This window comes from Lipotes vexillifer, unplaced genomic scaffold (assembly GCF_000442215.2).
Source record: "Lipotes vexillifer unplaced genomic scaffold, Lipotes_vexillifer_v1.1 scaffold2225, whole genome shotgun sequence".
NCBI classification, from domain to species: domain Eukaryota; kingdom Metazoa; phylum Chordata; class Mammalia; order Artiodactyla; family Lipotidae; genus Lipotes; species Lipotes vexillifer.
Window position 1 is genome coordinate 814,380 of NW_006798684.1, and position 17,479 is coordinate 831,858.

A 17,479-nucleotide genomic window follows, 5' to 3' on the forward strand; every position below is an offset into this window, starting at 1 on the left:
AGGAATGCCAGTTTTATTCCAGCTTTGAGCTTCTCAAGACAGAAGTTAAAAATTGTGGGATCATTCGATTTGGGTTGAAATCACCGGAGATTAGAATTGTAACTTTTACAAAGATATTTTCAGTCAGACTCGTAAGCTTTTCAGGGGTGTACATTGTAATCCTTATTTTACTGATTTCTTTTTTTCCTTTTTTTTTCTCTCTCTGTACCTGTCACTCCGTCCACTTGAAGGATGGACACAAGGACTGGATCTTTTCCATTGCATGGATCAGTGACACTATGGCGGTATCTGGTAAAATTGCCCTTTTGTAGGCAGTTCTGGTGTGGCAGGGAGGGAGGGAAGCTAGAAGTTGAAGAAGGAGAGTGGTGTGATTGGAAATAGCCCAGTAAACCGACCATCAGCGAGGGGCCAGGAAACCTTGTTTCTAATACTCTTTCTCCTGACTTACCATGTGACCTTGGATAAGTCATTCCCCTTGTATATTCCTGATCTGCAAAGTGGAAGTACTAGCACAATTATTATTCATACTCTGCCTTGTTCCAAAGAGCCTGTGTATTAGCATGTTAGCCTCAACATTTTTGTGGGGCTTCCCTGAGACAATAGTTGTGAAAGTGCTTTTGGAAAAGTTGGTGTGCTCTGCAAAGTATTAGGAGCAACTGTCACTTTCTGTACAACTATATAGTGTTGATAAAGCTATATAGGATTAGGGGAATTTCTCTCCCAGTGGTAGAACAGTCAGAAAAAATACATGGAAATGAGTGTAGAGAAGATAACCTAGAGATACTCAAATGCTTTCTGAATACCCACAGCAGCCTAGAAAGTAGGCTCAGAGTGCCAACCAGTTTTGCTGGGTACGTATATGTAAAAATATAATCCCCCATTCCAGATTCCCAAATTATAAAAAATATTGTAAGAGTTGCTAAATTAACAACTTCATGTGTGTTATCTCATAGAATCCTCAGAACAGTCCTAGAAGGTTTGCATTATGAGTCTCATTTCACAAATGAGAAAATGTAGATTCTAAGAAGTTATAATTTGCCAAAGGCTACACAGATGGTGAGAAATGGACTCAGGATCTGAATCCAGCTCTGAGTTCAAAGCCCATGCTTAGAACTGCTATGAACAAAGCTAAGGGAACATAAATGTTTCTTCTTTGGATTCTTTGCAAGGCAATAGAAAGCAGCCAGGAGGGAAAATAAATCTAATGGACAGGCATAGTCACAGTTCAAAATTATTCAGTAGTGGTTCAGAAGCCTTTGGATTCCCTGTCATTTGTCTCCCCAAGAAATGAGAGCTCCTTGAAGGCAAAGGCTGAATCATGTCACCTCTATAGGGACTGTCTGTATGACAGTAACTTGCACTAAGTGTGATTGTTAGGAGCCAGGACGTGGCTTTTTCTAGGAGCTTCCCTTCTCTTTTTTCATATAGGCTGTGAGTATTCTCTGTTTTCAGGCTGATAGCTTCCAAGTCTACATTTTGTGAACAATATAGCAGGTTTTAAGAATATTGGCTCTAAAACAGGAACAGACTCAGATATAGAATACAAAGCTGTGGTTACCAAAGGGGAGAGGGAGGGGGGAGGGACAAATTAGGAGTATGGGATTAACTAATATAAACTACTGTATGTAAAATAGATTAGCAACAAGGATATACTGTATAGCAGGGGTCCCCAACCCCCAGACCACGGACCGCTACCGATCCTTGGCCTGTTAGGAACTGGGCCACACAGCAGGAGGTGAGCTGCGGATGAGCGAGCAAAGCTTCATCTGCCGTTCCCCATCGCTCCCCAATGCTTGCATTACTGCCTGAACCATCTCCACTCCCCCACCCATGAAACCGGTCCCTAGTCCCAGCAGTTGGGGACTGCTACACAGGGAATTATACCCAGTATCTTGTAATAACCTATAATGGAATGTAATCTGCAAAAATACTGAGTCACTTTGCTGTACACCTGAAACTAATATAATATTGTAAATCAGCTATATTTCAATTTAAAAAGAAAAAAGAACATTGGCTCTGAGTAAAAGACCTATATTCTGAAAACTGTAAAACATTTATGAAGGAAATTGAAGATGATACAAAGGAATGGAAAGATATCCCATGCTCTTGGATTGGAGGAATTAATATTGTTAAAGTGTCTCTATTTCCCTAAGCAATCTACAGATTTAATGCCATCCTTATCAAAATACCCATGACGTTTTTCATAGAACTAGAACAAACAATCCTAAAATCTTTATGGAATCACAAAAGACCCCAAATTGCCAGAGCAATCTTGAGGAAAAAAAGAACAAAGCTAGAGATAGCATGCTCCCTGACTTCAGACTAAACTACAAAGCTTTGGTCATCAAAAAGCATGATAAGACTTCCCTGGTGGCACAGTGGTTAAGAATCCACCTGCCAATGCAAGGGACACGGGTTCGAGCCCTGGTCCGGGAAGATCTCACATGCTGCGGAGCAACTAGGCCCATGCACCACAACTGCCAAGCCTGCACTCTAGAGCCCGCGTGCCAAGAGCCCGTGCTCAGCAACAAGAGCAGCCACTGCAGTGAGGTGCCCGTGTACCGCAGCGAAGAGCAGCCTCTGCTCGCCACAACTAGAGAAAGCCTGTGTGCGGCAACAAAGACCCAATGCAGCCATAAAGTAATTAATTAATTAATTTTTTAAAAAAACCCAGCATGGTACTGGAACAAAAAGAGACATATAGATCCATGGGACAGAACAGAGAGCCCAGAAGTAAACCCACACACTTCTGGTCAATAAATCTATGACAAAGAATATACTATGGACAAAAAACAGTCTCCAGTGAAGAGCGTTGCTGGAAAAACTGGACAGCTACATGTAAAAGAGAGAAATTAGAACATTTTCTCACACCAATATGCAAAACTAACAAAATGGTTTAAAGACCTAAATGGAAGACTGGAAACTGTAAAACTCCTAGAAGAAAACATAGGCAGAACACTCTTTGACATAAATTGTAGCAATATTTTTCATATCTCTCCTAAGGCAAAAGAAACAAGAGCAAAATTAAGCAAATGGGACCTAATTAAACTTAAAAGCTTTTGCATAGCAAAGGAAACCATCAGCAGAACAGAAAGACAACCTATGGAATGGGAGAAAATGTTTGCAAATAATATGACCAATAAGGGTTATCCAAAATATATAAACAGCTCATACAACTCAATATAAAAAAAAAAAAAACCCAATTAAAAATTGGGCAGAAAACCTGGATAGACATTTTTCCAAAGAAGATATACAGTGGCCAACAGGCATATGAGGAAATGCTCAAAATTGCTAATCATCAGAGAAATGCAAATCAAAACCACAGTGAGATAATAATCACTTCACACCTGTCAGAATGGCTGTCATCAAAAAGTCTTCAAATGTTGGTGAGGATGTGGAGGAAAGGGAACCCTAGTACACTGCTGGTAGGAACGTAAATTGGTGTGGCCATTATGAAAAAAAGTATAAACGTTCCTCAAAAAACTAAAACTAGGGACTTCCCTGGTGGTCCGGTGGTTAAGAATCTGCCTTCCAATGCAGGGGACATGGGTTCGATCCCTGGTCAGTGAACTAAGATCCCACATGCTTCAGGGCAGCTAAGCCTGCGTGCCACAACTACTGAGCCCTCACACTCTAGAACCCGTGCACCACAACTAGAGAGCCTGCGTGCCACAACTACTGAGCCCATGTGCCACAACCAGAGAGAGGCCCATGTGCCACAACAAAAGATCCCGTATGCCGCACCGAAGATCCCATGTGCCGCAACTAAGACCCAACGCAGCCAAATAAATAAATATTTTTTTAATTAAAAAAAAATGAAAAAAAAAACCTAAAAATAGGACTACTATATGATCCAGCAATTCTACAGCTAGATAGATATTTAAAGAAAATGAAAACCCTAATTCAAAAAAATACACGCACCCCAATATTCTTAGTAGCATCATATGTAATAGTCAAGATATGGAAGCAACCTATGTGTCTTATCAACAGATGAATGGATAAAGAAGATGTGGTACATATATACAATGGAATATTACTCAGCCATTAAAAAGAATGAAATAATGCCATTTGCAGCAACATGGATGGACCTGGAGATTATCATCCTAAGGGAAGTAAGTCAGACAAAGACAAATATCATATGATATTTCTTACATGTGGAATCTAAAAAAAAAACACAACAACAAAAGTTCATACAAATGAACTTACTTACAAAAGAGAAACAGACTCACAAACTTAGAGAATGAATTTATGGTTACCGGGTGGGGAGGGATAGATTGGGAGTTTGGGATTGACATGTACACACTGCTATGTTTAAAATAGATAACCAGGGTATTCCCTGGTGGTCCGGTTGTTAGGACTCTGTGGTTTCACTGCAGAGGGTGCAGGTTCAATCCCTGGTCAGGAAACTTAAGATCCCACAAGCCACGTGGCGTGGCCAAAAAAAAATAAAATAGAAAAATAAAATAGATAACCAACAAGGACCTACTGTATAGCACAGGGAACTCTGCTCAACATTCTATAATAACCTAAATGGGAAAAGAATTTGAAAGCGGATACATGTATATGTATAACTGAATCACTTTGCTGTACACCTGAAACTAACTATTGTTAGTCAACTATACTCCAATATGAAATAAAAGTTTTTTAAAAAGATGTGGTATATATGCACAATAGACTATTACTCAGCCATTAAAAAAGAATGAAATTCTGCCATTTGCAACAATGTGGATGGACCTAGAGGGTATTATGCTTAGTGAAATAAGTCAGAGAAAGACAAACACTTTACTACTTATACGTGGAATCAAAAAAATAAATGAATGTATATAACAAAACAGAAACAGATTCACAGATAAAGAGAACAAACCAGTGGTTACCAGCCGGGAGAGGGAGGGGGCAAGATAGAAGTAGAGAATTAAGAGATACAAAGTACTATGTATAAAATAAGCAACAGGGCTTCCCTGTTGGCGCAGTGGTTAAGCATCCGCTTGCCAATTCAGGTGACACGGGTTCAAGCCCTGGTCCGGGAAGATCCCACATGCCGCAGAGCAACTAAGTCCGTGTGCCACAGCTACTGAGCGTGCGCTCTAGAACCTGTGAGCCACAACTACTGAAGCCTGTGCACCTAGAACCTATGCTCTGCAACAAGAAAAGCCACCGCAATGAGAAGCCTGCGCACTGCAACGAAGAGTAGTCCCCGCTCGCCGCAATTGGAGAAAGCCCGTGTGCAGCAATGAAGACCCAACGCAGCCAAAAATAAAATAAATAAATTTATAAAAAATAAAATAAGCAAGAAGGATATATTGTATGGCACAGGGAAATATGGTCATTATTTTATAATAACCTTAAATAAAGTATAAAAATAATGAGTGTGCTGTACACCTAAAACTAATATATTGTAAGTGAGTTATACTTTAACGAAAAATTAAAATCTAAATGTTCGTGATAATTCTCATCTTCTACTGAGACTTTAATTATAATATAGAATTCACCTTCCTTATAAACTGTAGAATCACTATAAAGCAACATACACAACAAAAATCCTTCCATCGATGTTCCTAATATATAATTTTGCCATCTAAATTGAGGAAATATAGCTTTGTAAAAGTACTAATCTTCAAATGCTCTGTTCTCCAAATTGTTACATTTTGAAAGAAGCTGTGTTTCAGTTTCCTAATCATCAAAGTAAGTTAGTACACTTCCCTACCTTAGTGATGGAGTTGCTGTGTGCCATACTGTTGACATATTATATGGTACACAACACCACATACAATTATGGAAGATAGTAAAAACACAGTGTACATTTTATTTATTTATTTTTTAAAAATCCTCCCAGCTCAACCTTCCCATTTGTTCAAAGGCAGAACAACCACAGTGAAAGAAGCCCAGGAAGTGTTAGCTACTGATCTGTGCTGTCTTTTTTTTTTTTTTTAATATTTATTTATTGGCTGTGTCGGATCTTAGTTGAGGCACATGGGATCTTTAGTTGGTGCACGGGCCTCTCAGCAGTTACAGCACATGGGCTCTCTAGTGGCGCGAGAGCTCTAGAGCGCCCGGATTTAGTTGCCCTGCGGCATGTGGGATCTTAGTTCCCCGATCAGGGATTGAACCTGCGTCCCCTGCATTGGAAGGCAGATTCTTAACCACTGGCTCACCAGGGAAGTCCCCAGTATACATTTTAAAACTAATATGTGCAGAGACAATTAACGAGGAGCACAATTTGGAGGAGTGTTATACTGTACAAAGATTGAGAAGCTGCCTCAAAATTTTGCAGTAAGCAGCTCAGTTGGAAATAGTTCTAACGTTCAGCTGTGCAGGAGGGCAGGGGACAGTGTTTCTCTTGGGGAGTTCCCTGGCGGTCCAGTGGTTAGGACTCCATGCTTCCACTGTAGGGGGCCTGGGTTCGATCCCTGGTCAGGGAACTAAGATCCCGCAAGCTGGGCTTCCCTGGTGGCGCGGTGGTTGAGAGTATGCCTGCCGATGCAGGGAACATGGGTTCGTGCCCCGGTCCGGGAAGATCTCACATGCTGCGGAGCAGCTGGGCCTGTGAGCCATGGCCGCTGAGCCTGCGCGTCTGGAGCCTGTGCTCCGCAACGGGAGAGGCCACAACAGTGAGAGGTCTGCGTACCGCAAAAACAAAACAAAACAAAACAAACAAACAAAAAGATCCCGCAAGCTGCACGGTGTGGCCAAAAAAAAAAAAAGTTTCTTTTGAATTTTCAGTTCGGCTTTGTTCACATCCAAATCAGGAATTTCATACTCTGAGAGGTCACATCAGCAAGAAAGTCCAAATAGTTTTAAGTCAATGTGGATGTCTTGTTAAATTGGAAATAAACAACGTTTTATTATTTATAAAAAAGAGTGTTTGATGTACCATTAACAGTAGTTTTTGCTGCATTTAAAAAAAAAAAGAGTATTGGCTCTGATAATAAAGATCTGAATTTGAATCCTGGTCTTACCACTTATTAGCACAGAGGGCAAGTTATTTAAGGCTTTTGAGACTTGGATTTCCTAATCTGTAACATGGATAATGATTATATATACTTCACAGGGTCATTGGGAAGATCAGATGAGATAGTGTTTAGTGGCTGCCATATTGAAAATGCTCAATACTTGTTAACCAGTGTTAATGTTCAGACTTGATAATGAGCATCAAACCCTGAACATTCCCCTCAAATTCAGTGTATTCAAACTCATCATCTCCCTTCCAGGACCTCACCTCCCCCTGCCATTGACATATATTGGTAAATTCTCCTACCTTCCACCTAGGTGCACAGCCAGAGAACTAAGACTCTTCAGTCTCCTTAGATTACCAAGCCATGTTGATTCTGTTTTCTAAAATATCTCTTATAACCATCAGTTTCTTTTCTATCTTGTCTACTTGAGTGCTCATCGTCTATCGTTTGAATTACCCCAGTGTCCTTCCGTATTTTCTCTCTGCCTCTAGTCTTGTCTCCTCCAATCTAATCTTCATGTTGCTGCCAGATTAGTTCTTAAAATAATTTTTTCTTTACTGTAAAAGTAATACATGTTTGTTGTAAGAATTTTTTTAATTCAAATAAACAAAAAAGGAAAGAATTTTGTGCCCAGAGATAGTCACTGTTAACAATTTGAAATCAATCCTGCTAGTCTTTTTTCAGTACATATTTGAGTTGTTAAAATGGGGTTATCAGTAGGTTAAAATGGGGTCATATAGAGGGATGGATATATGTATAGATATATGATATGCCAAGTATAAGAATGTTGATAGTAGACTAGGTGTAAGTATACAATTCATTGTAAAATTCTTGCAACATTTCAATATGCTTGAAATTTTTCATAATAAAACTTGTATAGTTTTATTTTTTAAATTTGCATTATAAACCGTACGTAGTTCTCTAGATGTGCCCTTCGCTCTCTGGCCTTTTCTAGATTTCACACATAATGAGCCCTCTGCTTTGAACCTTTGTCCACAAACCTTGTGACACAAACAAGTTGGATGATATTTATCCCATGTTAGACAATTTTTACTGTGAACTATTCAGGAGATTTGCAATGTGAGAAGGGCACCTTCTGATGTCAAGGGAGTGTTGGCAGATAATGCTACTGGAAAGGAATTTGAAAACATTTTTTTTATTGGTTATTTTATTTTATTTTTTAATTTATTTTTGGCTGAGTTGGGTCTTTGTTGCTGGGTGTGGGCTTTCTCTAGTTGCGGTGAGCGGGGGCTACTCATCGTTGTGGTGCGCGGGCTTCTCATTGAAGTGGCTTCTCTTGTTGCGAGCACGGGCTCTAGGCTTGCGGGCTTTAGTAGTTGAGGCTCACGGGCTCTAGAGCGCAGGCTCAGTAGTTGTGGTGCACGGGCTTAGTTGCTCCGCGGCATGTGGGATCTTCCCAGACCAGGGCTGAAACCCGTGTCCTCTGCATTGGCAGGCGGATTCTTCACTACTGTGCCACCAGGGAAGCCCTTTTTATTGGTTCTTGATATACTGTTTTATGACTATACCACAGACTTGTTTTTAAGTGCTTCATTATGTTCCCTAAGGAAAACTGTTTATGTCTTTAAGCATTCATCTTAATGTAGAACAGTCATTCTTAAGGCATTTTGTTTTATTTTATTTATTTTTGGCTGTGTTGGGTCTTTGTTGCGGTGTGCGGGCTTCTCACTGCGGTGGCTTCTCTTGTTGAGGAGCACGGGCTCTAGGCGCACGGGCTTCAGTAGTTGCAGCACGCAGGCTCCATAGTTGTGGCTCGCGGGCTCTAGAGTGCAGGCTCAGTAGTTGTGGCGCACGGGCTTAGTTGCTCCGCGGCATGTGGGATCTTCCTGGACCAGGGCTCGAACCCGTGTCCCCTGCATTGACAGGCAGATTCTTAACCACTGCGCCACCAGGGAAGCCCAGAACAGTCATTCTTAATTCAGGGATTATGGTTTTTTCAAGATGCCCATGAAGCTCCCTGAAACTGAGTGCAAGGTAGGTTTTTTGTGTAGTTTTCTAGAGAAAGGGGTCTTTAACATTCCTAAGTCTGTCAGAGGGGTATATGACTCAGAAAATATTAAGCACCACTGATCTAGAGTGGAAGTTCCCAAACCCTATTGCCTAGTAGAAATCACCTATGTATGCATGCCCAAGTGACCTAAGCATTTGGCTTGGAAAATTACTGAGCTTTATCAAATGTATTCCTCTCTTTGCAAAAGTCCCACCAACTATGTTACACTTAAAGGTTATATTTTAACTCCTACACCTCAGTTGAATCATCCTCTTGGTGTAGCTATTAAAATACATACTGCTTTCTGTTTTGGTGTGGGCCACCTGGTCAGGCTTCAGCACATGTGAGCATGGTGCACAAAGAGCTAGACTAAGAAATCCCATTTGGCTTCTGTGGGACTGTCTCATGGAAAGTTGGATATGTCTGACATCTGTGGTTTCCTTGCCCTACAGGCTCACGTGATGGTTCTATGGGACTCTGGGAGGTGACAGATGATGTGTTAACCAAAAGTGACGCAAGGCACAATGTGTCACAGGTCCCTGTGTATGCTCACATCACTCACAAGGCCTTAAAGGACATCCCCAAGGAGGACACAAACCCTGACAACTGCAAGGTCCGAGCTCTGGCCTTCAACAACAAGAACAAGGTATGAGCTTTGCCAAAGGTTCCCTGAAGCCTGTTCCTCTTGCTTCAGCTTCTTGGCTTATGTCTTGGGAGGTGCACTGTCCTCCTTCTCCTTCCCCAAGTCAGAGCTTTACTACATAGCTCAGTTCAGAGCCCACAGAGCATCTCTTGAAGGCTGAGGGATGCTTAATTATAATCTCTCTGTGAGAAAGATTATAACTGAAATTATGAAAGCCACGCCTTGCATTGAGTATTCTCTGGATGGTTCATATCTGTTAGCCTCTCAGAGTTTCCCCAGGGCCACTCTGATTTGACTGTCTCTCATTTGCACGTGATCCTGCCAGTGCTCTATTTTGGGTGTGATTTTCCTACATGCAATCACTTTCTTCTCTCTTGTATTCAGTTTCTTTTCATTCTTTACTGCCTCTTCTCAACACTGCCATCAAGTCTTAACTTAATCATTTGAGTCAGATCTGAAACTGCTGGGCTATTAAGTAGAGTGTTAGTATGGAGACCCAGAGCCAGAAGAGAAGAAAGGCTCTTTTCCCAAAATTTGAATCAGGCCACAATTTGATGTATTCATTTATTTATTTTTGGCCACAGCTTTGTGGCATGTGGGATCATAGTTCCCCAACCAGGGATCAAACCTGGGCCCGCAGCAATGGAAGCGTGGAGTCTTAACCGCTGGACCACCAGGGAATTCCCTAGGCCACAATTTGAGGGGTAGTTCCCTTAGCCGCCTCCTATCTCTCATCCATATTTATGGGTTAGGGGTAGACTTATCTCTGCCACCTTAGACCCTCTACTTATAGAAGCTCTCACACTGAGACTTACAAAACTGTCTTTCATGTGCATGCTCTGCTCTAACTATCAAACAGGATGTCATGTGTATGATTGTATAGTATGGGTTTTTTTAACCATGGGTGTCTATGTTCAAACCAGGACTTGCTTCTTGGGTTCTGTCAAGAAGCAGCCTTGCTTTAATATGCCATACAGCTGCATTTTGTAGGGTAAGATGATGGGTTGATAATCCCTGGCACCATCATAGGATAGGAGTGAGTAATGGGAGGACCCCAACCTGCAGGGTCTTCCCCTGCTTACTGTTATATATTAGTTGCTGTGAGTATAACCTGTTTTTCATTGCTCTTGTAGGAATTGGGAGCAGTGTCTCTGGATGGCTACTTTCATCTCTGGAAGGCTGAAAATACACTGTCTAAGGTGTGATGAACATGACTTAGTAGTTTCACCTTATAGTTAAAATACTTTAATTCTCCCTAAACTTTTTCATTCTTGTCTAAAGCACGAATTCTCCAAGGGACTGGGCGTGTGATTGCATAGTGCATGAAATTCTGAGCCTGGCCTGCCCCTCTTAAAAGTCTTTTAAAGAAGTCAGAGGGAACCCAGCAGAAACTATGTTATCAGTTGATCGGAGTAACATGTACAGGATAATCTACGCATTTCCATTACCCAACAATAAGAGATCTATCTATTTCCTGTGAAATAGTTAATATAGAACAACTTACAGCAATTTTATGGCAGGGATACTGGCAAACTGAGTAAATTTTTATGCTCTTCAGAGAAGGTGAAAATGACTGATTAAACTAATGTCCAGAACTGGAAAAAAAAAAAAAAAGAGAGGGGGTGATTCTTTCACATTGCAAAGACTTGCTGAGAGACTCCTTTAACTAGCAGTCTTCCAGTCCACAGTGCATTTAAGTATTTGCTTATGGATTACTGACTATTTGCAATATTGTGAGGGCAGGAAAAACGTAAATGTTAGGAGCCATTGGCAACCGAAGATCAATTAAACTAAGATTAATCATCTCTAAAATAATCATGTAAGATATGGATTTAATTTACAATATTTGCAAGCACCTTTTACCTAAAGTTAAACCTACCCGTGGATCGTTTGTCCTCTTCTTGTCCCAGAGCCTTTGCTGCTTATAACTTCTATGATAGACTCTTTTTCAAGAGGAAGCAAAGCTCCAGGAATTACTGATTTCCTTCGTGTCACAGCAGCCTTTGAGCTCCACTGACCTTGCTTGGTGCCTTACGTACAGTAGCCACTGAGGATTGGCTAAATGACAGCGATCCAGGGTTAAGGCTGATTGGGGTTACCTGGGGTTGAGCAGTCCCACGAATGTGCTTTCTATAGTGTACAACTCCCATACAGTTGGGGAGTTAGGCTGAGGGTAACCAGAAATCAGCCCCTTTACCTGAAGATCAGTGAGAAGGGTAGTGGCTCTTCCCAGCAGAGAGAACAGAGTGGGACCTTGGCTTTAGTGCCCTGGGGTTATCCCTGGAAACAGCCTGTGGCTTTTGGCCTTTCTCTCTGCTTCTGATTATTTAATTCGAGCTTGACCTTTTTCCCTAACTGGTGCTCTTCAGTACCTAGATCTTGTTTAGTATCATCATTCTTTCTTTCTCTTACATATGTAGGGGTGGAGCAGGATGTTATTTCCTTAGTTGGGACATGTCTTTTTATCTGTGACTTTGTTTGTCTGGTATATGAGGAAAGCCCACAGAGGTGGGCATCTGAGAACAATGCCCTGCCGTGTGCTTTCCGGTAATGCCATAGGTGCATCTCTTCTCTCTCTGTTTTCAGCTCCTCTCCACCAAACTGCCATATTGCCGTGAGAATGTGTGCCTGGCCTATGGTAGTGAGTGGTCAGTGTATGCAGTGGGCTCCCAAGCTCATGTCTCCTTCTTGGATCCACGGCAACCATCATACAACATCAAGTCTGTCTGCTCCAGGGAGCGAGGCAGTGGTAAGAGGCCCCCGTGTGCCCCTCAGGCTTACAGCTGTGTTGTGAATGGGTTTTGACCTTCAGTTTCAATATTGGTTTCCAAACAAATATAGTGATCTTTATGGAACCTGGTGGAGGTCTTTGGTGACACAGAGGGGAGATTGAATACCTGCATACGGCAGCAAAGCTTCAAACACTGCACACAAATGTGTGGCCATAGAAGCCTTTGATGGAAACCAATAGTCCGCGTATTGGTGGTTTCCTTGTTCTTCCACAGAGCCCTACTCCTTGCGGTAGTTTTTTGCTGGGACCCTACCTGAACTATAAAATTCATTTATGCTAAGGGATGATGTGGTGGGGTGAGGAGGATTTTACAGAGGGGCATGAGGAAACTTTTGGGGGTGATAAATATGTTATTTTGATTGTGGTGGTGGTGTCATGGATATATACATATATTAAAACTTCAAATTGTATACCTTGAATATGTGCAGTGTATTCTATGTCAATTATACCTCAATAAGGCTGAAGAAAATGTTCAGTTTAGTTCTTACCCACTGGGTGAATTAGGCTTCAGGCCCCCCCACCTCCCAATCTTTAATAGCATATTCTCTCTGAGGGCACCCTCATTCTTCATTGAGGAATAAAAAGAGACTTAGATTTGTACTGTACTTTAAGATTTCAGAATACCTTTGTCTGACATCTCATTTCATCTTACCAAGAACCCTGTGGGAAGCAGTTTACACCCTATGTTATAGATGAGGAGACTGAGACCCAGATTGGTTAAATAACTTGCCAAACACCACACAGGTTGGTGGGGGAACAGCCAGGGACCAGAATCCAGGTTGTCCAACTTAACAAAGTGTGTTTTCTTCTTCATCTGACATTGTCCCCCTTCTCATGCAAAAATGTGGCTACGTTATCCTGGGAGTCCTAAAAGGCACAGTATCTTCTCTCTTTCAAGTAGTATTTGTTTTCGTGTAGATGCTGCAGTTTTGGCCATTGTTTTAGATTTGTTTTCAGTTATTCTTGAAATACATTTCAGAACAGAGAGAATAATGTGTGTAAGGAAAGTAGTAAGGGAAAGAATAAATAGTCTTGGCCAGAATGATATATGCAATGAAGTTTTAAGAGATTTTGGTTACTGTTACAGGAGTAGCTTGCAAACCTAGTAAGGAAATACTGATTTCACAAATATTAGTGAGCACCTCTTTTGTACTTAGAGGCATCTTCACATCCCATGCACTTATCTGATCCACAGACGCAGCAGATGTATTTTCCCTGTGACCCAAAGTGATTAGGTGACTTGTCTTAAATTCACAGGTGAGAGACAGTGCTCCTCTGAGTGCTTCAGTTCTAGGCTGTTTCCCTCTCTCATAACACACTTAATACCAGATAAAGACCTCTTGCAGTGCCATGGTAGTGGTTTTAGGTCAAATACGAGAAAGTCCTTGTTAATGTAATGATTTGTAAATATGCAGATTACCCTCAGTTTCAGTACAGGTTGGAAACATATAATGGAGAAGAACTTAGAGTTATGAAAGGTGACTTCACAGTGAGTCGAGGGGAGGCAAACAGGTTCAGGGCATACTTATGGTCTTGGGCCCAAAGCATCTTGGGCATCATCAGGCATTTGGTACTTCTGAGGCTTATGGGAAGGTTCCTGTTAGTGTGTGGATGGGCAGTGTGGCATTGGGGTTCTCTGGCTTGTGCGTGAGCTAGGTCTGCCTTGGGAAAGGCGCCCTGGTATTTAGGGGTGCCATGTGAACTCAGTGTCAGAGAAGTTCAGGCTAGCAGACCTGATTGTCCCTTACTTTTCTCTCTCTCAGGTATACGGTCAGTGAGCTTCTATGAGCACATCATCACTGTGGGCACAGGGCAGGGCTCCCTGCTATTCTATGACATCCGAGCTCAGAGGTTCCTGGAAGAGAGGCTCTCAGCTTGTTACGGGTCCAAGCCCAGACTAGCAGGGGAGAATCTGAAACTAACGACTGGCAGAGGCTGGCTGGTGAGTAAGCCCATGCCTCACATGGTTACTGGACAGTGACGGAAAAGTTGTATTCACTCTACCCACCCACTCCCACCCCCAGTGACACACCACCTACCACATAGTTTTTCACTAAGTAAGAGACACTCCCTGGAGCAGAGAAAGGCACTTTCCCTTGGTTTTGTTTTTGTGTCTGCATGTCTGTGGGAAAACAGGCCCAGTAAGACACACCAGTTGGCCCAGGATAACCCCCAGGTGATAATAGAGCTGGAAGGAGAGGAACCTCCCACTGAGGCTGCCAGTGAATTATGAAAGCATTTGGTTCCAGCAGTCCTGAGAAGACCTTCGGTTTGCGTAGCAATTCTTCAGCCTGCTTGGCTCCTCCCTAATGTTCATTTGGAAAAATGGGGCTCCAACTCCCATGAGCACCAGTCTCCTGTATAGATACAGGACCCTCTCCTCTTAAGGAGCCCAGAAAGCACTCTTGTCCCTTCTTTCCGTTTTCTGCCCCACGGCGAGTGCTCAGAGTCTCTTATTTCCCACAGAATCATGACGAAACCTGGAGGAGCTACTTTTCGGACACTGATTGCTTCCCCAACGCTGTCTACACGCACTGCTACGACTCGTCAGGAACGAAGCTCTTCGTGGCAGGAGGACCCCTCCCTTCAGGACTCCATGGAAACTACGCTGGGCTCTGGAGTTAACGGCAACTAAGTCTCTCCCAGAATGCACAGAAATTCACTAACTTCCATCCTCAGTTTCCATTTCTTATTTTGATTTTTTTTCCAGTGGTGTGAGTCCCTCATATTTTAGTGGGAACGCCAGCATTTGCCTATGGTTTAGGCACTTGACAGGAAGAACCTCTGTACAGAAATCTAAAGGGTTTTCTTTTTTTTTTTTCCTTTTTTCCCTTTTGGTAAGCAGAATTTTACTTTACTATCTTTTTCCTTTCTGGCTTCTCAACCAGACATTGTTGTTAATTCCTGTTTATATTTTTTCTTTGAGTGACACACAGTCTCCCCTCTCTGGCTTCTTTAGGTTGACATAGTCATTCTCACCCTTACTTCACTCTTGAGAGGTGGGGCTCCTTTATAATTATATGGTTGCTGTCAGACTTTCTGTGAAAGTTTGGGGGCTGTGTGTGTGTGTGTGAGAGAGAGAGAGAGAGAACTTGTGTGCCTGCAAGTACCGTTTGTCACTGAAATTATCTGGAGTGAGGATTACTGTAATTAAAATATTTATAAAAGAAACAACTATATTCACAGGGTCCAGCTTTGGGACTAGTTTTTATCTTGTTTTGTAAAGTCTAACAACACTGATTATAGGAAGTAAAAATAGAAAGGAAAACAAATCACCAGTAGGAAACCCTTTGAGTTAGATTGAAAGCTTCCTGGGGACTCATGCCAGGACTCCAAAGTAATCCATCTCCCACCTGCCTTCCCATCTGTGTGTCCCCCAGGTGAGAACATTTCTGTGTATGTGTCACTTCCACTTCAGTTTCCCATCTTGTTAAATCAATGGCCACTCCCCCAAAACATCAGGGTCTCCATCCAAGATGCAGCTCTGGAGGCTACAGAAGCCTTGGTAGGACTTCGTAAAAAGAATCTCCATCCAAACCTCCCTCTCCCTCCTCTCAAATAAGACCTGATCTGGTTTCTCAGGGGCCTGGAGCTGGGGGCCTCAAGTCTGCTAAAATTCACATACTCGGTCCCCTTGGCTTTGGGGAGAAACTTCTTTGCCCTTCTTCTAATCTCCCCAGTGGATTTTGCTTTTGTTTTCTAAATTGGGTTCAGTTCTGGAGGGTGGGGATGAACAGGGGATTTATCTGTGTGTAGTGAGTGCTTCCTGTGTGTAATGTTTGTTTTTCTTAGTACAGTGGAGCCACTCTGTTGGCTCAGCCCTGGGATGGCGATGGGGTGGCCTACAGCCAACAGTGGTGTGCATGTAAAGCATCTATGTGATTAGTAATTTGTTCCTCCCTCGAACTGTCTGTTTAGTCTGAGGTTTTTAAACTTGCAGGCAACTGACCGTGGTGTCCAGTTACTCCTTGCTTTTTATGCATCATGTTGCAGATAATAGCTGTTCCCACCCACAAACTCCTCCACCATTCTAAACACATACTCTGCTTCTGTCAGCAGCCCATTCTGGGGAAAGGAAGTCATAATCCTGCACTCTAATTTCTAAGTTGCTTTCCCAGTTATCCCCCTCTGCTCTGGGAGTAAGTGGGGAGATTGAAAAAAAAGAGTGTCTTCTCCTTGGTGATGGGGGCTGGCGGGGAGGGGAGACAGCAGGTCCACCCTATCTTGCTGTGGTACAAGGCATACACCACAGGTTCTAGAATTCTCATCTTCTAACCTAGAGAAATAGGTGCTATAAAACAGGGAATTAAGCAAAATGCTGGATGCTACAGATCTTTTAATTGTCTTAATTTTTTTCTATTATTAAACTACAAGCTGTAGATTTCTTAGTTCTCACAGAACTCATTTTAAACCTACTTGTATAAAAAAAAATCTTAAGTAGGATGTTTTGTACTGTTGCCAGACCCTCTTCTGTGATGGGTAATGCATTTGATTGTTTGAGATTTTGTTTTTAAAAATGTAGCACTTGACTTTTTGCCAAGTAAAAAAAATAAATAAATCTTATTCCAACGCAAAGTTTGAGTATGTATAGCCAAGAGACAGCAGGAAAAAGGCCCCAGATGACTGGTTGGAAGGTCAGCTTGGGGTGGTTGGATTGCTTGGAGCAGAAGAACACAGGAGTTCCCTCAAGGGTAAAGGCAGGTCAAGGGCAAACACACAAACACTAAGACCTGCTTTTGCTCCTTGTCCCCAGCCCTGGCCCCAGATCAGTTGCTCTGGAGTCCAGTTGAGAGTGGGTATGCCCGGGGGAAGTCGTGCGGTACTTGGAGAGAAAAACAGACTGAAGATGAGGGAGCGTGCTAGTCCTTGCTCTGAATGACTGTGGATGTGAGCAACGTGACCAGCTCCTCTAACATAAACCAGGGTTGGTGATAGGCCCTGTCTGCTTCAGTGGAGGGGCCCTGAGAATGACTGTGATAGTGCCCTGGGAACAGTATCATTTTTTTGAAGTTGGAACCATAGATCCTAGCTCTAAGAGAGGATGCAGTGTCCATAGTGAGTGATGCTCTTCCCGGAAGCTG

At 42.4% G+C, this 17,479-nt stretch overlaps 1 protein-coding gene across 1 annotated transcript in view; it reads left to right on the forward strand.

Annotated features, from left to right (window-relative positions):
* DCAF12 (DDB1 and CUL4 associated factor 12) overlaps nt 1-16,966 on the forward strand; it is a 41,387-nt gene extending 24,421 nt beyond the window's left edge. The window contains exons 4-9 of the mRNA XM_007470780.1: nt 231-291; nt 9,417-9,610; nt 10,741-10,806; nt 12,194-12,356; nt 14,162-14,340; nt 14,865-16,966. Coding sequence (XP_007470842.1) covers nt 231-291; nt 9,417-9,610; nt 10,741-10,806; nt 12,194-12,356; nt 14,162-14,340; nt 14,865-15,023 — 822 coding nt within the window. The 3' untranslated portion in view covers nt 15,024-16,966. The remainder of the gene's footprint in view (nt 1-230; nt 292-9,416; nt 9,611-10,740; nt 10,807-12,193; nt 12,357-14,161; nt 14,341-14,864) is intronic.
* Nucleotides 16,967-17,479: the final 513 nt, after the last annotated feature.